At 54.2% G+C, this 20403-nt stretch overlaps 1 protein-coding gene across 6 annotated transcripts in view; it reads right to left on the reverse strand.

Annotated features, from left to right (window-relative positions):
* Kirrel3 (kirre like nephrin family adhesion molecule 3) overlaps positions 1 to 20403 on the reverse strand; it is a 569052-nt gene that overhangs the window by 20715 nt on the left and 527934 nt on the right. For all 6 annotated transcript variants that reach the window (XM_010628629.2, XM_010628628.3, XM_010628633.2 and 3 more), the window contains 4 exons: positions 12978 to 13128; positions 7293 to 7398; positions 2076 to 2224; positions 430 to 557 (listed from right to left, as the gene is read on the reverse strand). In XM_010628629.2, coding sequence (XP_010626931.1) covers positions 430 to 557; positions 2076 to 2224; positions 7293 to 7398; positions 12978 to 13128 — 534 coding nt within the window. The remainder of the gene's footprint in view (positions 1 to 429; positions 558 to 2075; positions 2225 to 7292; positions 7399 to 12977; positions 13129 to 20403) is intronic.

A 20403-nucleotide genomic window follows, 5' to 3' on the forward strand; every position in this document is an offset into this window, starting at 1 on the left:
TTTTTTTTTTTTTTTTTTTTTTTGGTGGTAGCTGTGACTGAACCCAGGACCTTTGCACTAAGCTACATCCATCCCTACCCCTTCAAAAAAGGGTCTTGCTATGTTTCATAAGGAGGCCTTTCTCTTGTGATCCTCCTACCTCATGAAAATGTGGCGCTGCTCCCACCTTACCTGGGGGAGGTTGAAAAGCCTTTCTGGTGAATTCCCACCACTCTGTACTGGTAACTACCTGCTCTCCCTGTAAGGTTCGCTACAGGGAAATTGCAAAGTTGGGTGTGCTTAGGGAGAGATGCGGAGAAGTGGGTGTCTGGGTTTCTTCTCCCCGTTCTGGGGTCTTTTCCTTTGGGCTTGTTCTGGAGACAGACCTCCCCCCAGTCCAGCGGCAGGGAAGAGCCCCCTGCCCACCACGCCCCTGCCCTGGGGACTCACCACGCCTGAGCCTCGCTTCATCCACACGATGGTCAGGGAGGGGTTGCCAATCCAGGCGCAGCTGAAGACGGCGTCGGAGCCCAGGTCCACGAGCAGAGACTGGGGCTCCATGGTCATCCGGGGACCGACTGTGATGGGGAGGAGGAAGAGGGAGGGCGCATCTGGGTGGGGAGCTCTGGGGAACCTCTTTGCTCCCCTCCCCTTTCCCCTCACCCTGGCTGGAGGACACGGTACAGCTGGGTGCCTGGGCCACCTCCATCCAATTCAGCTCTTTCCCTTCCATGTTCGTCCTTTGCCCTGGTGGGGCCTTGGGTCTGGGAGTGGAAGAAGTACAGAGGACAGCCTGTCTCCCAGCCCAGCCTCCGTTGGGCCATGGAAGCAATAGGTAGCACTGGCCTGGATTCACCCCAGGACCCTTGCATCTCCTTGCCTGTCTGTACCCAGCAGACTTCAGGAAGTCCAGGGTGCCCCACCCCCAGTGGGTGAGCAGAGGCTTGGGGATCCTGACCTGGAATCATTCCCCGAGTCCTCCCAGAGCCCCAGCCCAGCGGCTCTGAGACAGGAGAGAGGGAGGCAAGGCTGTGGCTCCCTCAGGCTCTTCCCTGGGCCCTTTGCATCCCACTGGGCACCCTCAGGTTGGCCTCTTCCTCAGCCTCCTTCTCAGCCACCTGAAGGCACCGTGGCCCCCTTTCCCTCACCTCTGCTCCCTGTAGGAGGGCACCGTGCACACTCCTCTCCACCCCACAACCCACTGGCCTGTAGCCCAGGCCTCGGCCCACAGGGTGCCCAGGGTGTGCAGAGCACTGGCCAGGCAGTTGGAGCTGTCTCTGGGGCGGGGCCCAACACCTGGGGCCTGGAGCCTGGGACTAGTTATGAACCATAAAGCGGAGAAGTTCTGTGGGGGCTGTCGGGATGAGGGTATGATGAGGGATGAGCGATAAGGGTTGAGGCAGGTAACAGGAAGTTTGTAAGTGCTTTTGAACCACAAAGGGCAATTCATGCACGAACAATTGTGGAGGGCACTGGGCCTCAGCAGTGGGCTGACTCTCTGTGGGTTCCTGCCGAGCCATCAGTGGGGAAGGGTGAAAGGCCATGAGTCCCCTCAGTGGAATGTGTGGACCTGTGATGGGCATTGCTGGCCTCTGTTCTCATCTTGACACTTGGTCACTATGAGGCCTCTGGCCTCCACCTCCTCCTCTGGGTAACGGGACGATAGGATCCACTCATGGCAGGACTGCATATTTGTGTCCCTCCTATTCCTATCTGCAACTTGACCCCAGCGTCACACTGGGTAACAGGAGGCAATCGGGTCATGAGCATGGAGTCCTTATTCTTTAATAAAGGACAAAGGAGAGCTTGCTTCTTCTCCTCTCCTCCCAGGCTGGCCCCACACGGAGAGAGAAGGCAGCTGTCTGCAAGCCAGGAGTGAGCTCCCGGAGCAGCTGTGCCAGTCCCCTGATTTTCTGTGGAGCATCGTGGGCCGACACTGGCTGGTGGGGTCATTCTGCACAGCAGCGTAAACACGAGTGCAGTGTGTTCAGGATGTGGAGTGGCCGGCCGTGTGTGCCATGAAACCAGCCGCTGTCCTCAGCCAGGGGCTGCCTGGTGCCTGCTGGCGCAGAGGAGCTGCCCATCGCTGCACTCACAGTAGACATCCACCGTGCGGCTGAGGTTGGTGCTGCCCAGGGCGTTGGTGACCTCGCAGGACACGGGATCTGAGAAGTATGTGTAGTCCACGGTGGTCCTGTACACCTCCCCAGAGGCCTCCTTGATGATGTGGCCCCGCTTGGCCCACCTGCAACAGAGGCCAGGGGGATAGGTGGACCTCGCCTGGCATGGCTGACCCCCTGTCCATCCCACAGGGCAACCAGGCCTCTAGGGCCCTCAGTGGAAATCTCCAAAGAGGGCCGTCCTCAGAGGCTGGGGAGTAGTCGGTTTACACCCATCCAGGTGGTCACAGCAACAAAGGGCTTTGGGCTGTGGTCACAAGCAGTCAGTGGCCCCTGACAAATGGGTTATTCTGGAGGGATGTGACTTGATGACCCAGGGGGCCAGTCTATCTGCCTGGCTAGACCACGGACGACCCAGCTGTCAGCAGCAGACAGCCTGGCTGTCCTGCTCTGTGCTCAACTGCGGGCCCATCAGGGCCATGTTAGAAAAGGAGGCTTAGTCCTGACCACAGAGGCCAGAGTCCAACGTTGTGTGTGTCCTTACATGAGCACACTTGCACACCCACACCTGCCTGCACTCCCCTACCACACATGGAGGGAAAAATGAGGCTCCTGGAACTCGGTTTCCAGGCAGGGTGCAGTGTGGGAGAGCTGTGATGGAGACCCATCCCCCGCTTCTCTTCCTGCCCTGCCACCTCACTCGCTTCTGGCTCCTGACCCCAATTTTCATCCCTCCTGGTGTCCCCTCTCTCCCTGGACGTCAATTCAGCTTCCCTCCCAGGGCTGGCACATGCCCATCTTCCTCCCCAGGATCTGCCTTCCCACTCCGGCTTTGGTCTTTGGAGGCTGCAGCTCCATTAGCCCTGGTTCGTGGGGAAGGCGGGCAGGTAGTGCCTCTCAGCTCATCAGTACCCCAGGCTTGGCCCTGACCCTGGGGTGGTGATCACTGCACTGGACAAGTCGCCAGCACCTGCTGTGTGCAGGAAGCACAGCAGCCCATGGGAGCAGTGTGTGCACTCTGAATGTGTACATGTATGAGTCTGCCTGCTTACATGCCTGCACATGTGTGTATACGTGGGAGTATGATCATACATGTGTGAGCACACACGGCCCTGGGATTCTCACGTGCATACACATGTGAAGGTGAAGCTCTCATTACAGATCCCTAAGGACAAAAAGCTCGCAGCTTCCTTCTTTCATCCTATAGTGGACAGCAGTGCCCCTTGGAAAGCACAGAGCTCCAACCCAGCTCCCTCTAGCCAGGCTCCCTCTGCCGCAGCTTGGCCTCTTTTGGGGTGTGTGTGTTTCCCATGAGAGTGCCCCCGTGGCCTGCCTCTCCTCCCCTCCCTCTGCTCTGGGGCCTTTCCCAGTCCATCTGTGTCCTGTCCCTTCCTCCCCTCCCCAGCTCCTTGGCTTGGTGTAGCCCATGCAGCCCTGGAAGACGGGCCCATCTCTGCATCCCACGAATCACCTAGGTCAGAGCTGTGCAGCTGTTATCACAAATTAATATTGGATAATTATTAAGAACATCATTAATAATAACAATTATAGTTTAACAACAGAGCAAACCATAGCTCCCTGAGAGCTTAAGGAGCTTCCCAACAAACCATTATGAGTTATTCATGAATTGTTTCAATTCCTAACTTTAATTTAATGACCAGACTTAATAGTCAGGCACAGTCCCTGCTTGAGGTGGAATAATTCACTTCCAGACACACAGCCGGGGATGTGGGTCCCACTACTCCTTCTACCCCGTGGAAGTGAGGGGGTCTGGGTGATGGGACCCCGCAAGAGGCCGGGTTGAGGGGGTGGCCCTGCTCCTGGAGGCTTTCAGCAGTGGGTGCTGAGGCTGGGGCCCAGGAGAGTTGGCTGTGATGGGGCAGCCCTGTTGCTTCCTCAGGGGCTCCTAGAGAAGATGGGCCTTCTTCTTCTCTGTCGGGGCCCTCCCTGTGAAAGTCACTCACTTGGCCCTGAGTCAGCAGGAGAAGCCCTAGGGTCCTGCAGGCTTGGAGCCCAGCATTCCAGGGCCTTGAGCTCCTCCTCCCCAGGCCAGGATGGAGTCAGAGAGGAAGAGACAAGAGGACCCAGCCAGCCGTGGGAGAGGAGGCTTTCTTGATCCAGCAGGGCCATGCTATCTGAAATGGCCCTCTGTGTCCTGTCTTCCATTAGAGATGCCAAGAGGGCAGGAGACATTCTCTGACTGCCCCCTCCCAGGGTCATGGGCAGGAGCAGCTGAGGGGCTGGATCCTCAGGAGCCCAAGACCAGGGTCTTTACTGAAGGTGCCTTTGGTACCCCATGCCCCAGGAGTTCTCTGCTCACACCTCAGTGTGTCTTCCCCTCCCATGCCTAACAAGCCTGAGGGATCTCTTCAGAAGGCTCCAAACATGCCTCTTGGCAGCTGGATGCCCAACCGGGGCCCCTCTTGTCTCCTGTGGCTCTGAGGCTTAGCTTCCTTCTGCTGGCTGTTCCTCTGTGTGTCGCCTCTCTTCCCCCGCTGTTGCTTCCACATCTCTCCTAGCCCCTCTGCGAAGGGACTCAGTTTAAGCCTTCCCCAATCAATGTCTAATTTTGGCTGAACAAATGTAAGAGGATTAATTATTTATATCGAGGAATCAGGAGGCTGGCGTGTCACGGACGACAGGCTGGCATGTCAGATAGCCTCTTGCTTGTCTGCGGCCACCTCAGAGCACAGAGCCGGGGAGCCTCACGCTGCACTCAGGCCTGTTCTGCTGGCCCTGGGCTTCTGGTCCCTGGGGGCAGCCAAAAATATAGCCACGCCTGGCCATGCCCTATTTTGGGGTGTTGGGGTGGGGGAGAGCATTTGCTTAATTTTGGAGATTACAGGTGGGCCTTTTAGGTGGGCCAGGGAGGAATCACTCAAGACAAAGGCAAGTAAAGAAACAAAGATTCCCGAGATCTCATCAAAGTCAGTTGGGAAAAATCAATGTATTTATGTGATGAGATTTGCTTAAGGCTTTTCCTCTTGGGTCCTACCACTGCATTTAGAATGTGCTTGCAAACCTAGGTTGCTAGGTGAGTCCTTGCTGGGGGAAGGGGCTGCACAGCCAGGGAGGGCACAGGTCTCCACAGCCTTGGCCTGAAGGATGCCCCAAAGCTTTTGGAGCCCCAGATGGAGACCAAACCCACACTGATATATTTTCAGGCTAGTCAAAAGGCCATGAGGGATGTGATGAGTAAAAACCAGTGACCACCTGCAAGGAGTCCCCACCATGCCCCTCACAGCTCCTAAGGGCACCAGGTGCTCCTGGGTCCCTGGAGCCACAAAGTGGGATAGAGAGGCAGAGAATTCCCTCTGATACCACCACCCAAGGAAGCCTGCATGCTCATTAGCTTTTCACTTCTCCAAACCAAACTTCGAAATAGGAGATTTACAGAACAGTCCCATTAACTATTGTCGTCTTTCTTCCCCTACATCTACCAGTTGTTCACACTTGGCCATATGTGCTTTAGAATGACTTCTCCTTTTATAGATTTACACCCCTTCCTCCTCTTTTTTTTTTTCTTCAGGACGAGGATTGAACCCAGAGCCTTTGCACTGAGCTATACCACAACCCTTTTTTATTTTTTATTTTGAGATAGGGACTTCTAAGTCACTAGGCTGCCCAGGTGGGCATGAACATGTGATCCTCCTGCCTCAGCCTCCAAGAGTGCTGGCATTATAGGTGTGTATCACCATGCCTGACTCTGTATTGTTCCATCTTTTTGAGGTGGTTGGCCTTGGGAGCCAGGCCCCACAGCTCACAGAAGCCAGGAGGCAGGGGTGTGGCCAGAGGCCTGCTGGATTTCTGCCTGCTGCCTTTCCAGCCTCTAATCCCCAGGACTCCAGATGACCAGTGCCTTATCAGGGCATGGTCCTGAAGATGAGTGGGCAGGGTGTCTGCTGGGGTTCATGCAAGAGTGGTGAGGGGGTGAGAAGAGCGGCCTTAGGAAACCTACATGAGAGCTGTTTTATGGGCACACTATTCCTAGTATCGAGGGCCGGGAGCAGACAGAGGCCAGAAGACTAGCCTGGAACGTGCAGGTCCAGAGGAAAGTAGTCTTCTGCATCTTCTATCATTTCGGGACAAATACTCAGCCAAGCCAAGCCTGCCCCTTGGACCTAAGTGGGCTGCAGGGTTGCTGGGAGCCAGGAAGGGACCTTGAGGTTTTTACGGCCTCCAGTGCAAGGAAGGGTTAAGTCAGGCAGGACAGGTGGGTTTCCATCCTACTTTAATATATCCTCCAGGAGATGCCCTATGCCCTCCCCAGTGCTGCTTAATTATCCCCACTGCAGGGAGCTCTCCTAACATCCAACCTGAGTCTCTGGCTGCCTCTTTGATCCATTTGCCCTCACTCAGCCTGCTGGGCCCGCAATGCCTCACGTCTTCCCTGCTTCCCACCCCTACTGGCTGGCCACTTTCCTGGTCTGGACCATTAGCATCCTCGGCCCTTGCTGAGGCTGCAGCTTAATAACCCAGATCCACAGTGGAGGTGATGCCCTGAGCTCTGCTACCAGGCAGACTTGGGGCCTCAGTGACTTCCTGGAGGCATCTGAGCGGAGGGTCGCATCCTGAGCCAGCCCTCGAGCCCCTCCAGGCCACTCGGTTTTGGAATCCCACGTGGTGAGGTGCATGGGCAGTGAGGTGCCGGGGGGCTGCTGTGTGCTCAGTCAATCAGGCAGCCTCGGATAAGGAGCCCCTAGTTCATGCCAAGTGCCACACTACACACTGAGAGCCACAAGTGACTAAATTGCAGTTCTTGCCTTCGAGAAGCTCTGTCAAAAGGCAGTGACAAGCATGGAAAAAACAGTGATGCTTTCATCAGTTATGTGGGAAAGGACCTTGGGCCATGGGCATGTAGGGTTGGGGCACCACCAGACCTGAGTTGGGGAACAGTGTTGAGGACAGACTGACTGATTCTCTTGGCTCCTTTAACTTTTTGCCTGAGTCTCGCTCTTTTCAGAAGGAGGTTTAACAAGGTGTTACACGGAAAGGTACTGCCTGTTCCTCCTACAGAACATGGAAAAGAAACATCTACTTGGCTGGCTGGTGGCTGGGTGTAGGGGAATGGAGGAAGGCTCTTTGGACACTGATATGAACCACACACCATGGCCATGTGTGAACAGCAAGGGACACTCCATATGACAGGACTGGCCGAGGGCCAGGCTGTGTCTCTGCAGCCATGATGCTCACCGGTACTGGGTAACAGCAGGGTTGGCCTTCGCAGAGCAGTGGAATGTGACGACATTGTCCTCCAGGACCGGCTGTGGTTCCACGGACAGGTTGACAAGCGGGGGGTCTGCAGGGAGAAGGAGAGCTGTACTTGTGAATGGGGAAAGAGCAGCCCAGGAAGCCCCCTGGGTGACAGGGAGGGTAAAGGCCAGAAATTCCACCCTCCTGGGACCCTCAGAGCAGCCACCACCCTAGTGGTCACTTCAAAGCCAGAAAGGGCTCATCCGGAGGATGGAGGAGTGAACGTCTGGGACTGAAATGAACCCTCAGGCAAGGAGGGATCATGCTGCCCATTTCCAGCTTCTAGTAGAACAAAATGCTTCAGAAGGAGAGGTGAGAAGGGGTGCAGGGGAGGGGAGATGGACATTCAGCCCATTTCTGCACGAGTTTCTGTCTTTGAAAGGTCTGTTTGTGATTTCTCCGTGTAAAGGTTCTGGGGCCACTGGTAACGTGGAAGTGGCATTTACACCCTTTCGTCAGCGTAATCATCTCCACAGTCCTGACTGGTGTCATCGGGCACTCACTGCCGGGAGGGGGCTTGTTTTCTCTTCTGATGTGGTAAGAAGCCAGGCTCTGAAGTGCTAAATGGCAGGAGGTGGAAGAGACAGGAAGTCAGAGGGAGGGAGACAAGACCTGGAGACTCAGAGATCTGCACAGAAGGCATGAGAGAGAGGTGGATGGAGATACGGGGATGTGTAATCGAAGATCTTGCACTGAAAGCAGAAAAGAACAAGGGACACCCAGTATCAGAGACAGAAAATGACAGCATGTTGGGGAGAAGAACCAAAATAATGAGGGACAGAGAAAAGAGAGAGGGAGAAACAGACCTTGAGGGGTCCTCACCAGAGAGGCACTGAGGTGGAGATCAGCCCAGGAGAGGCCTTGGTCCTGCCCACTTATGGGGAGCTGGCTCCAGACCTCCTCCAAGGCTGGACCACCCTGGCTGCTGGCCCTGGTAGCCCTGGGCGGCCATACTCCAGGAGAGAGGAGACAGTGAGCCACTGCCAGTGATTCTTCATTGTCACAGCCTGGAGGCCTGGCTGGAGTTCAGCTCTGGGCTGAGTTCAAAAACAGCAGACCCCTCGGCCTAGCCAGAACCCTGGGTTGCATCTTCTGGGCCTGTCTGCCCCCACAAGCAGAGCACATCACTGGAGAGCCACGGGAACTTTCTAGGTGTGTGGTTCATCTTCAGGAAAATCAGCACTTCGTTTCTCAGAGGCCATCAAGAAAAATCCTGGCCCCTTTGAGCCCTTGTGAGAGGCTGCACAGGGAGCAAGGGTCTGGATCCTGGCTGAGTCTACAGGTGGGGGTCTGAGGCCCTCAGAGAGTCAGTGCGCAGCCCAGCAGCTGGGGCTGAGCCGGGAGTGGGACCGCTTGACTGCTGTGCCCCTGCTCTGTGTGCCAAGACTCATTGTCTGTGCTGGAGATGCCCACTGGGCTGTGCAGGCATCTGCAGAACCCTGATGGGCAGCAGGTAGATACCTGTACCGGGGAGCCTGCTCTTCCCACCCCGTCCCCAGGTTCCAGGTGGGGGACCACAAATCCAGGAAGCATCGCTGCTGGAGGAGCCTGCCCGCTCCCCTTTCATGGAGAGACGTGAGGGACATGATGGTGCTACCGTTTGGATTTCATGTCCCCAAAAGCCTGTGTGTTAAAGGCCTGGGCCCACGGAGGTGCTATTGAGGGGTGGTGGAGGTGCTGAGAGGTGGGAGCTCTGGGAGGCCTTTAGGCCCTTGGGGTTGTGTCTTTGAAGGGGTTTGTGGGACCTCAGTCTCTTCTTTGTCCTCTTTTTTCTCCCGCTCACATGCTCTCTTGCTATGACGTGCTGCCTAATCGTAACCTAAAGCAATGGGGTCAACTGATCAAGGAATGGAACCACCGAAACCAAGAGCCTGAATAAACCTTTTCTCTTAGCTAAGTTTATTCTCTCAGATATTTGCTATGCGATGGAAAGCTGATGGGCACAGCTGGGTATTTTGGTCAGTTCAATCTCAGTTTTAAGGCACCAATTAAGTGATCACGAAGATGTATATAGCAAGGAACACCTATGAGAACTCTGCTGCTGTCTCCCAGGAGAGCTGTCCCCTCCCTACACTTATGGCCTCTCCCCAAGGCTGCTCCCCTGCTTCCAGGGAAGGTTGAAGCAGGGGCCTGAGACTCTGTCCTGCAGGGCTGGCCAGCTAAGCTCAGAGGCCAGGGAAGAGCTTGAACCTCACTGTGGGGAAGTGTGTCTGGAGGAACAGGAGATTGGTCATTGCCATCTGGACCCCAGTGCGTAGCAGGCCCAGGTCCTCATGAAACCTAGTGCTCTTGTTTCAGGGAATGACCGTGTCGGTTCAGTAGGATCTGGAACCCTGCTATGGAATTGGGGATGTTCCATGAGGAGCCCTCAGGAGGCAGGGACACGGAGCACATGGTTGCTGGCCACCCTTCCCGCTGCCTGATCATTCCCCCTATGGAGGGCTCTCTTGTGCTTCCTCCTTCTCTCCTTGCAGTACTCCAGGAGGCCCTGCTTGCCTGTTTCATCTACATCCCTGCCCCAGCCCCAGCCCTATCGCTCTCTCCACTCTTCTCCTCTGGATGCACAGGATATGAATTTTCAGGAGTCTGCTGAGCTCCGGGGGTATAAATAGTTTATGTCATATCCAACTATTCAACATGATTTTAATCCCACTTGTGATGTCAGCTGCATAACTTGCAGGAGGGCAGCTTTGATGTAGCTGGTGGAACTGAGATCACATTGAACAGATGTTACAGCTGAGAGTCTGTTAGTGTTTCCATCAGCAACCTGTGTGGGTGCTTGTGTGTGCCTGTATGTGTGCGTGCGTGCGTGTGCTTGTGTGTTTTCAGGGGAAGTATTACATGAAGGGGGATAAGAGAGAAACTTCACGACTCAGTGATTTTATAGCACATCCATTTGAAACTTGGCAGCTGGACACAGATTCCAGATGTGGAGAGGCTTTGGGGGTGTTATGCTTTCTCTCCATTACTCAATCTGGGGGCTTTGTCTTCCGTTGGGTAACATAGAAAGACCAAGGGAAACAAACAACAAATGTGCTTTTGCTGAGTTTGGATGCTTCTTGGTTGACTGAGAAAATGAGCAGGTTTGCAAAGGCGGCTTGGATCCAGGCTGTGGTGTCCACGGCAAACAGTTGGATGCGTATGGAATGAACAAATGAATCAACAGAGGAGGAGAGAGCAAGAGGAGGGAGGCGTGAAGAGAGGCTGTGCCTTGTGGAGCAGGCGCATCTAAACACCTTCTGTCTGGGAAACGGACGGAGTGCTGGGGCCTCAGCCTAGGGGATTAGGGGTGCTGGGAGGGACTGCTGTCACCTTGGGAATAGATATGGCACTCATATTGGGTCAAGTATGGTGCTGGGTGCCAGCGTAAATGATTTCATTTAGTCCTCATGGCAACCCTAGGAGGTGAGCAAGAATACTGCTGTGTCCTGATGCAGAAACTGAAGCAGGTAGCAATTAACTAATCGGTACGTGGTGGAGCCAGAATTCAAATCACCGTAATGCTGTACTGCCTTGCAAGGGCCCATCTAGGAAACCACGCACCTGGGTTCTGAGCCTCACTCTGGCCACATTTCCCATGGCCCCAGCCTGACATGGTTGAGATGTACTTGGAAAGAATTCCAGACCAGGCCCAGAGACCTGGCCTGCTGGTTCCAACCCCATCGTCCGTGCAGCCTGGAGAATGGGGCCTCTAGCTGGACTTTGTCTAGAGGAAGCCTTTGAGTTGCCAGGGGTGGTTATGATGATGCCTTTCTTGTCCCTGGGAGAGGTTCCCCTGGTGATGGCTAATGGTCTGGAGCAGAAACACCACTTCTTCTCAATCTCTTCCTGCCAGGGCTGTGGCTGTTGTTGTAGGGGAGCCAACTAGGTCGTTTCTTTAGTGCAGGATTCTGTAGCTGGTACAGCCTCCTGCCCAGGCCGGGGATGAGGGGAGGGAGGACAGGGAGCAGCACAACAGCCACAAATCGAAGTTTGGGAATAAGGGGTTTGGTGCCTTGTGTCTCCTGTTCTTTCCTCCACATCTGGCCATGTCTGGAGAAAGTCCTCAGCCACAGTCAGTCCTAGAGCTGGGTGAGACCTTGGACACCATCAGTCAAATCAGAGAAGTGACAAGCTGACACCTGCCCAGCTCATGGGTGTAGGGCCATTCTGGACATTCGATCACCCCACCGAGTAGCATCTTGGCTCTGCTCCAGAGCTGGGCTTTTGCTCAGTGCCACAGCTGTTCACCTGGATGGAAGCAGATGGTCCTGAGAGCCAAGGCTAGACTGGGGACAGGGGAGGGAGGAGCCTAGGGTGCAGAATCTGGGAAGGTCCTCCCTGTTGGGACTCACCCTGTACTTATGTGACCTGTCAGAGGGAGCCTCTCCTTACATTTTATACCCTAGGTGACCTCCTGGCTCTCACTGACAGAGGAGTGGAAGGAGCCTGAGGCTGTGTGGGAGGAGCTAAGGGGGGTTGTTAGTAGCTGGTAGTACTAAATACTAGATACTAAGCACTAGGTACTAAGACAGTGAAGGAGGAACCTTCCCAAGAGCTCCACCATTGTGCTCAGGTTCCTAGAAGGCAGAGGATGCTCACAACCATTTCTTCTTCCTTCTGGGATCTAAGCAGTTTCTGCCAGGGTTCTGGGCATTTGTACTGTCTGCCCACAGTGGTTACGAAAATCCTAAGACAAGGGCCCTGTGCATTCTGACTCCTTGCTGAGTGAGATCTCAGAGGAGCCAGGGCTGTTTTTATGTTCATTTGCTTTAAAATGAATAAATGCTGGGGAGGACATGGATACCAGCCCTCAGCTCCAATTGTCCCTCAGCCTGGGACCAAGCAGTCACCAGCAAGCAGTGACATCATGTTCTATGGCAGGGAGGGGAGTCTTCTGAGGACTGGTGCTTCATGACTGAACTAATCCTCTTTCTTTTGAAGGAAGGCTGCTGGAATGACCTTACTGAGCTCTTCTTCATTCATGGGGGATGCTGAGCCCATAGGGAATCTTCAGGGGACCTTTGGCGTTACGGCTGCCTTATTGTTAATATTAACTGTAACGTGACAATGAGGACTGCTGACTTTGTGGGAGTAGAGTGAGGGTTTCTTCAGTGGACTTGAAAAGCAAACCTGCATCAACTTGGGCTTGAACCCTCTGCAGCCTTGGGTAAGTTAACTAACCTTCCAGTGCCTCAGTTACCCTAGATGGTGCCCCAAAAGGATTAAATGAGATAATACAGCAAAGTAGGGGCCGACTGCCGACTGTACACCTGCTCTCCCTCTTCCTGTATACTTCCTGTAGGGCACATTGTGGAGCCCCAGTGTCCTTCAGCAACCAGGGTCTCCACCCCAGCTTTCCCTCCTCCAGCAGGCCAGTAGCTGACTGCATTTGCTGGTATGAAAGCTCTACCTTATAAAGGTATCTAAGTGTGACATGAAGCTGTCTTTGGCAAAAGACCTTCCCTGTGCTTCCCATGACAGTAAGGACAAGATGGTCCTCCTACCCAGACCCAGAAAGTGACCATCCTCAGAGCTGTGGGGACCAAGCACCTGTGCCTTCAGATGGCCAGGACCATGGGCAGGGCTGCCAGGTGGTTCCCTCACTGGGCCTGGCCAGCCTGAGTGGGGCTGATCTGCACTCACGCTGGATGTCAATGGTGACCGAGGTCTCCTTCCCTCCAGGGATGGCTTTGTTGGTGGCACGGCACACGATGCTTTGTCCATTTTCCACATCACCAGGGGAGATGAACAGGGTGCTGACAATGCTTTCTCTCTTACCATCACGAAGCAGGGTCTGGAGGGATAGAAGGGATAGGAGGTCCCATGTCACTGGGCTGGGATGGCCTGGGTAGACTACAGAGAAGAGCAGAGAGCAGACATATGTGTGGGATGGGGGACATTAGCTCAGGAGAGGTGGGGTGTCCATTTCTACTAGGGCTGGCAGTTATCCTTAGCTCCCTGGCCTGGATCAGGGCTGGGCTGTGGAAGAAAAAAGGAACTGGAAAGATCACCATCATGTTTGAAAATCAGCTTGGACTTGTAAGTCAGAAAAACAAGAGCCACCCTACTGGGCCTAATGGAAACCATGCTTTGATCAGTCCTTTATAGGAACGAGTTGACCTCTATTCTGTCTCTGGTGCCTGGGTGAGCCACAGAGCTCCTTGATCGGCAGGAGTCGAGGGGATGGTTTGCAGCCAGGCAGATGTTGTGGGTCCTGAGCAATGACCGTTTGCAGAAGAAGGTGCAGTTTGGGGCATGGCCAAGGAGAAGGCTGGGTAGGATGGGGTTAGAATCAATGCATCACATTCTTTCATTACTGTTCAATGCAAATCCTTGCAACATTTCACATCATTCTACTTCTTGATCTCCTTAGAGACCCCACTAAGCTATGGCAGGACAGATGCCATTATTTTCCATCAGACAGAGAAGAAAATTGGCGAGATTGAGAGGTGATGGGATATGACCAAACTCACACTTCATGTCGGCAGTAACGTAAGCGTTAGGGTCCTGCAGAATGAACAATAGCCCCCCAAAGTTGTGTCTACCTAGAACCTTAGAATGTGACCTTGTTTCATAATAGGGTCTCTGCAGAGTAGTTATTATTAATTGATCGAGGATTTTGAGACGAGACCATCCTGGATAGGGAGGTCCCTAGGTGGTCCTTTTAAGAGGAGGACATGACACAGACTCCGAGGCACTGTGTGACAATGGAGCCAGAGCTTGAATACTACTACCCAAGGCAAGGAAGACAGGAAGCCAACAGGAGCTGGAAGAGACAAGGAAAGTTTGTCGCTAGAGTCTTTGGAGGTAGCACAGCCCTGCCGACACCTCTATCTCTGACTTGGCCTTGACAACTGTGAGAGAAAGAGTTTTTATTGTTCTAAGCACCAAATCATGGTGCTTTGCTATGGAAGCTCTAGGAAATCAGCACAAGTTCTGAAGCCATTGGTCTCCTTTTTTATGAGGTCACTGCCTTTTCCTACTGGACCAAAATACTGTTCCATATCTCATTCCCCCATTACGGCTACTATCCTTCCCCTCCTTAGTGCCCCTTGCCAGCTACTTCCCCAGTAATCTGGGGCTCATTAAGGAAAGCACAGGCCTGGGAGCATGTGCTGGGTGGGAGGAACAGGCAGGTGAGTACTGAACTCTATGCAGCTTCAAAGACATCCTGTCTGGAAAGGAACTTCACTCATGGGTGTAGGAGTGGGATACAGTCTTATTTTGCCAGAATGGTAGCCAGGCACTAGATGGCTCCACTTACCCGTGGTGGCCCATAAAATACTGGTGGTATTGTCTCCAGTTCTCTCAAGGGCCTAGAAATAAAGGAGCATTATCTCTTGTTTTGCAAGAGAAAACAGAGTTCACAGTGAGCCAGGAACTTGCTGGGCAGAGCTGCACCGGCATTTACAAATGGAGAACTTCAGAGTAGTGACCCTCTGTTCTGTTTCCCTGAGATAAATGAGCGCAGTAATTATGCGCTTCACCTTGCAGGTGGAAACACGGCAATTATGTATCTTAGAGGCCAGTTACTGGGCTAGCTAGTAGCAACCAGTAGGCCACTGGAACCTGCCCTTCGGGTACTCATTTGGGTGCGGCCCCTCTCAATTTGAGGTATGTCTGTGGCCTATGGGACTAGGAGTGGCTGGCCTGAGCATCCATCTGCATCTGAGAACCCTGCTTTAGGCCAAGCCTGACCTAATCATGGAGAGAGATCCTCAGAGCTGGCACAGCCCTGCCTTTCTCCTGAATCCCTCAAAGCTGGCCTCACAGGCCCGAGGCTTCCTAGTGCTTCCCTTCCTGGGAGCAGTGGTGATAGCCCCAGCCTGGGCTGATGGCCAGGGGAGAGGGATGTGGCCAGTCCCTGCAGTAGCCCCCAAGGTAGAGTCTTCAGGTCAGCCTCTGGGCTGGGGTGCTCCACTGGAGGCACCCCAAAATGACTGCGGGCGTGTGATTTAGCCGGCTGGGAGGGAGCTCAGCCGGCACTACATTACTGAGATGGCTTGGGGCTGCTCTGCAGACCTCTCTAGGACTATAAATAGCTAAGTGATAATAAGAAACAATTTCCTGGATGAAAATAAGACCACAGGGTAGTGTGAGGGGAGGAGGGGAGGGGCCAACATTGTTCTCCCCATCTCCTCTTCTTTACTCTTCTGAGATACTAACAAGGGATGCTGACGTAAATCTGAGTCTTCCCAGGAACATGGGCTGGGTGTTGGGATGGGGCCTGTGGGTGCAGGGGAGTGGGGAGGCCTGAACCTAATTAGGTCCTGGGCCTACTTCCCCTCCTCCCTAGCCCAGCCTGCGCCTCTGCCCTAGAATGATGATTAATGACATATTTACTGTGTCCAGGCGGGTGCTTTTCTGGGAAATAAAAATCGTGGTTCAACTTGTTTGTTCCACCTAATTAGAGAAGCAGGGAGATGTGTTCATTAAACAAAGGAAAGAAAGAGGAGAGGGCTGGAGCCGCAGCGCCCCTGCCCTAGGTTCAGGGCCCGCCCCAGCTCTCTTTCAGGGAAATGTGGGAAAGGTCAAGGTTGCTGGCCATCCTGGGCTGGAGGCTGACGTGGGGCCTCCATATCTGGGGGACCGGGGGGTTTATCCTGCAGCTGTGCCAAACAGTGGGGTGGCCCATCTGCACCCCTGGGTTTTATCCTCCCTTCTTCCATCCCATCATCAACTCTCCTATCTTCTTCCTCTTTTCCTTTGCTCAATTTCCCTTTTACAACTTTTTTCCTCATATGCAAATGAAGCTTTGGGACTTGTGGCCTTGAAGGTTCCAGTTCAGGTAGAACTTTCTGTCCTTTGCTGATTCCTGTCACAGCCCTGCACCTCCCCTCTTCCTGGGCTTCCCCTCACTGCTCTGGGCTCTGGGGACACTGCAGGCAAAGGCCCCCACCTCCAGCTTCTGAAACCTTCCCTAGCATTCCGATCAGCTCTGGGAGGAAGTGGATTCCTTACTCTGAGATGCTAGCTTCCGGAGCCAGCACCTCCATGGCCTCCCTCCAGATGGGGGCTGACACGCTGCCAGACTCCAGGCCCAGCCTGCCAGGTGTCCAGGCTGACACATGTGACTGGGATGGTGCTCCCAAGGGCGCAGATAGGGACCAGGGCACACGTGCGGCACGAATGCATCGTGTAGCCAGGATGAGCATGCTGGGCATGTTTCTCAGAGGGAGCAATGCCCGTTCCTGCTCACGGGTGTTCTGGGCCTTGGCTCACTCCTGGGTCCAAGGGGCTTTCTGGGCTGCTCCAGGGACTCAGTGCTTGCTCTAGTGCTGCTGCTTCCTGTCTGTGCACCCTCCCCTCACTGACCCTGCGTTTATCTCTAGTTTTCCCAGCTGGACAGTTGGTCACCCAGTGCACCCTGGAGCAGCAGCCTAGTGTGGGTGTCTGTGCTTTTTTCAAAGATCTGGGCCTTGGCAGGAGGTTGGAACCAGGGGCCTGGAGGAAATGCGCGTGGGTGCCCTAACCCTGGTGCTAAATATGGGAAGCTCATTGATATGCAAACAGCCTGGAGAGGCCTTGAGCGGACCTGATTGCCTGGCAACAAGGCGGTCTCTCTTCTCCCTCCCCACTCACCTTCCCCACCTGCTGTGTCTTTTTTTTTTTTTTTTTAATCAGTCTTCTGGTTCCCTTTTTTATTGCTGCTTAGGGACCCAGGTAGGCCTGTGGTCACCTGGACTGAATAAGGTGCATTTGGGTAAAGTGTAGGATGGCACAGTGACATGTGCCCCAGAACTGCATCCAGCCTTGTGGCCTCGGGTCATGGAGAAGGGCAGGATGGGTGGCTGCCACATCACTGGAGCTGGGCAGAGATTCTGGACAGATGGGCTGTAGTGCGAGGGGTTACCAGTGGGGAGGGGTGTGCAGTGGAGGGTGAAGGTCCTGGGAAAACCAGCTCTCAGCCCATTCCTGAGTAGAACTTCTGAGCTCTTAGCATTAGCCCAAATGAGCTGGGTGGTCAGTGTCCCCTTTGGCAGGTAGCCTGAGGCTGGAGAAAACACAGAGGCAGGGCTAGGGCTGGAAGATTGTGCCTCCCAAGACCAAGCAAGTCTCCTGCTTGGCTGTAGCACAGCTGGATCAAGGCTCCCCACAACACCTTCCCACTAGGTGGGCGGGGAGCTGGCATCTGGGCCAGGTTGGGAAAGTTTGCTCTGGGCTCAGCCTATACCTGTCCCTGTCTGTCCTCCCTGGGGTTTGTGGACTTGCTGGTTTTCAGATGAATGCCATGTGACCCGGAGAAGGAGGAGGAGTGAGTCTGGCTGTCCCCAGCTGTCCCAGATGCCTGGGACTGGATGCCCAGGAAGATAAATGGAAAAAGGCAGCCAGACACTCCCAGACCTGGCAGACAGTACCAAAGACCCTGCCCAACCATGAAGCTCTGACCAGCCTGTGTTGGGTCAGGGGCCCATGGGCATGCTCTCTTGCTGTTGTGTTTTGGGAAAGGGCCTAGTGTCTGGCAGCTGTGAGGCTTGTCCTTCTCCCAGGGGCCACATGGCAGAGTCCTGCAGTGGAAATCACCTTGCTTCTCCAGGTTGACTAGCAATCCACAGACTCTGAAGCCAGGGTTGGTTTTGAAACCACCACAGTTGTGGTTTTTAGACTCGGGCGACTTTTGGACTCTAAGAACTGGGGCTAGGAGAGGCAGGGCTCTGGGGGAAGGGAACTAATAATACTAGCAAATGTGCAGAGTCCTTACTGCAGGCTTCACTCCTTGCAAGGTACTTTCAATGAATACCTTCCTTTAAGTCCCTTTGCAACTCCAAGACATGTCCATGATTATTACCCTTCCCGTTTTGCAGCTGGGGAAACTGAGGCATAGAGATAAGCCAATATAATAGGCAGTGGAGCCTGAGTTTGAACTTTGGTCTGTAGGTCTCCATGGCCTGCTCTACTTTGACAACAACACAGCTTCTGGAAAATATAGGAGGCCAGGTGGGTCCAGGTCAGTGAAGGGACAGTGAGGGGCAAATCTTAGTCCTAACGGCCATGCATCCACTCTGCCAGACTTGTTTCTGGCTCAGTCTTTGACCTGGGTGCCATTGTTGCTCCTGGTGTCCACATGAGGACACGAGGTGCAGCAAAGTTAGGTCTCACAGAAGGAAGGCAGTGGAGCCAGGATTTAAATTCAGACATTCAGCCTCTGAGCCCTGGGCTTTCCCACCCACCGAATAACAAATATAAGGGCTTCTGAGTCACGGGCTGTCAAGACTCCTGAGAGATCTTTCCTGGGGACCCTGGAGCCTGCCTGGTTGTGTGTGTATATGCATATTATATTCTCTTTCTGTCTCTCCCTGAGCTGCTGATGGCCTGCCCCTCCTCATGCTTTCTTGTCTGGGGCTGCTGTGCCTTTGGAAATCATTCGGAAGTACTGTCTATGATAACAGTCCTTTCTGTGCTGGGGAGGGAGGGATGAGGGGATGCTGGCCTGGAGTAGGCCCCTAAAGCCCACTGGATTCTGTCCCTCTCAGCATGCTCCAGATTATAGGTTTGCAGCTTGTCGGAGCTGGAACATCTCTCCAGGACGCTTGATTCCAACCTTTCTTTTCATCCAGGGAGAAACTGAAAGCAGGGAGTGAATCCAGCTGCTCCTGCCACCATCCCCTTCCCAGGAGTCTGAGCAAGGCCAGGTTGGGGAGTGTGGACCCTCCTTGGTCTCCAGTGGCATGGCACCAGGCTCTCTGAGAGTCAAGGAGGTCCTGGGGCAGGTCCCACTGGGTGATACTGACCTCTCTCATCTCCAGGTGGGTTCTGTCCATTTCAGGATATAAACCCTGGCAGGGGGCAGCTGGCCCGGCTTCGGGGGTGGGGGGCTGGAAAGCATGCCGTCCCCTCCTCTCCATCCTCCTCTGGATGATCTCCCTCTGTCACATTTTCAAATTTCACAACATAACAGTGTGGCTCCAGCCCAGGGTGTGAGCAGATGTATCTCCCAAGAGGCAGCTTGGCCCTGGATGGACTTGTGCCTGAGGGAAGGCCTTTGTCTTGGGATCTGGCCCTGGGCTCTGGGTGGTGGCCAAGCTTTGATGGGAGGACTTTTGGCGGTTAGTCATATTGGGATGGGAAGGATACACCCTTGGAGCGGGGACAGGCTTGCCTCACATCCTCTGCTGATGCAGGGCCTTTCTTCTCTTTCCAGGACCCACAAAGAGGAGCCAGTGGTGGTTGGGGATTGGGGGGAAGCTTGTGTCCTCCCCGCTGTCAGACCTCAGAGTGCACGGCTGGAGGACGGCACTGGGGTTCTGGACTGCTCTGGGCTCAAGGGGCGGCTGTCCTGGGAGGGGTCAGACAATCACAGGTCTGTGCATCAGGAGACCGCAGTCTTTTGGTTAGAGGCCTGCAGTCTTGGCAACACCCACCAGATGGCCGGGCAGGAAAGGCGTTCCATGCTCCATCCCCAGACAACAGTTTGGAGACGCTGCCCTTCAAGGTCCCTGTCCCCTTAAAAGCTCTGCAGCATACAAACCCTGCTGGGGATGCCACAGTTTTCTGGAAGGGAATAGGCTGTTTTGGAAAGTACCCATGGTTTTGTATTTATTTAGGTATAGTGAGGCCAACAGATCAGCCAAGGTGAAGATGGTGTGTTACATGGTTCCGGTTCCCAAGAGGACAGGGCGCCGTGCCTTGGGGGCCATACAGGGAACATCTGGGTCACTAGGGCAGAACAAATGAAGGGAGTGTGTGTCTGAGCCTGTACTGTGGCCGGGGCGGGGGGGATATGGGTGGACTGTGCACAGGGTGTAGGATAGGACAGCTCGGATGATGTCAGGGGGCTCTGGGGTCTGGGTTGACTAGCAGTGATGGTGAACCTTTTAGAACTTTCAGCGATACAATGGCCCACTGTGGCACGCACACCATAGGTTCACCACCCCTGGCCTAGAGTTTGTGAAGTGTGGCCCTGAGGATAGTGCCCTGGACTGTGGGAGCCAGGTACTACAGGCACAGCTACTACAGGTACAGGGGTGGGGCTCAGGATTGGCAGATTTGCATATATTTTTAAAAATCTCATTGAGTTTATTGGTACTTTTTAGGTATACAGTACAGTTACATTCATCATTGGGATCTT

The sequence above is a fragment of the Fukomys damarensis genome, unplaced genomic scaffold, assembly GCF_012274545.1.
Source record: "Fukomys damarensis isolate Sample0158 unplaced genomic scaffold, DMR_v1.0_HiC HiC_scaffold_16, whole genome shotgun sequence".
Taxonomy (NCBI): Eukaryota; Metazoa; Chordata; class Mammalia; order Rodentia; family Bathyergidae; genus Fukomys; species Fukomys damarensis.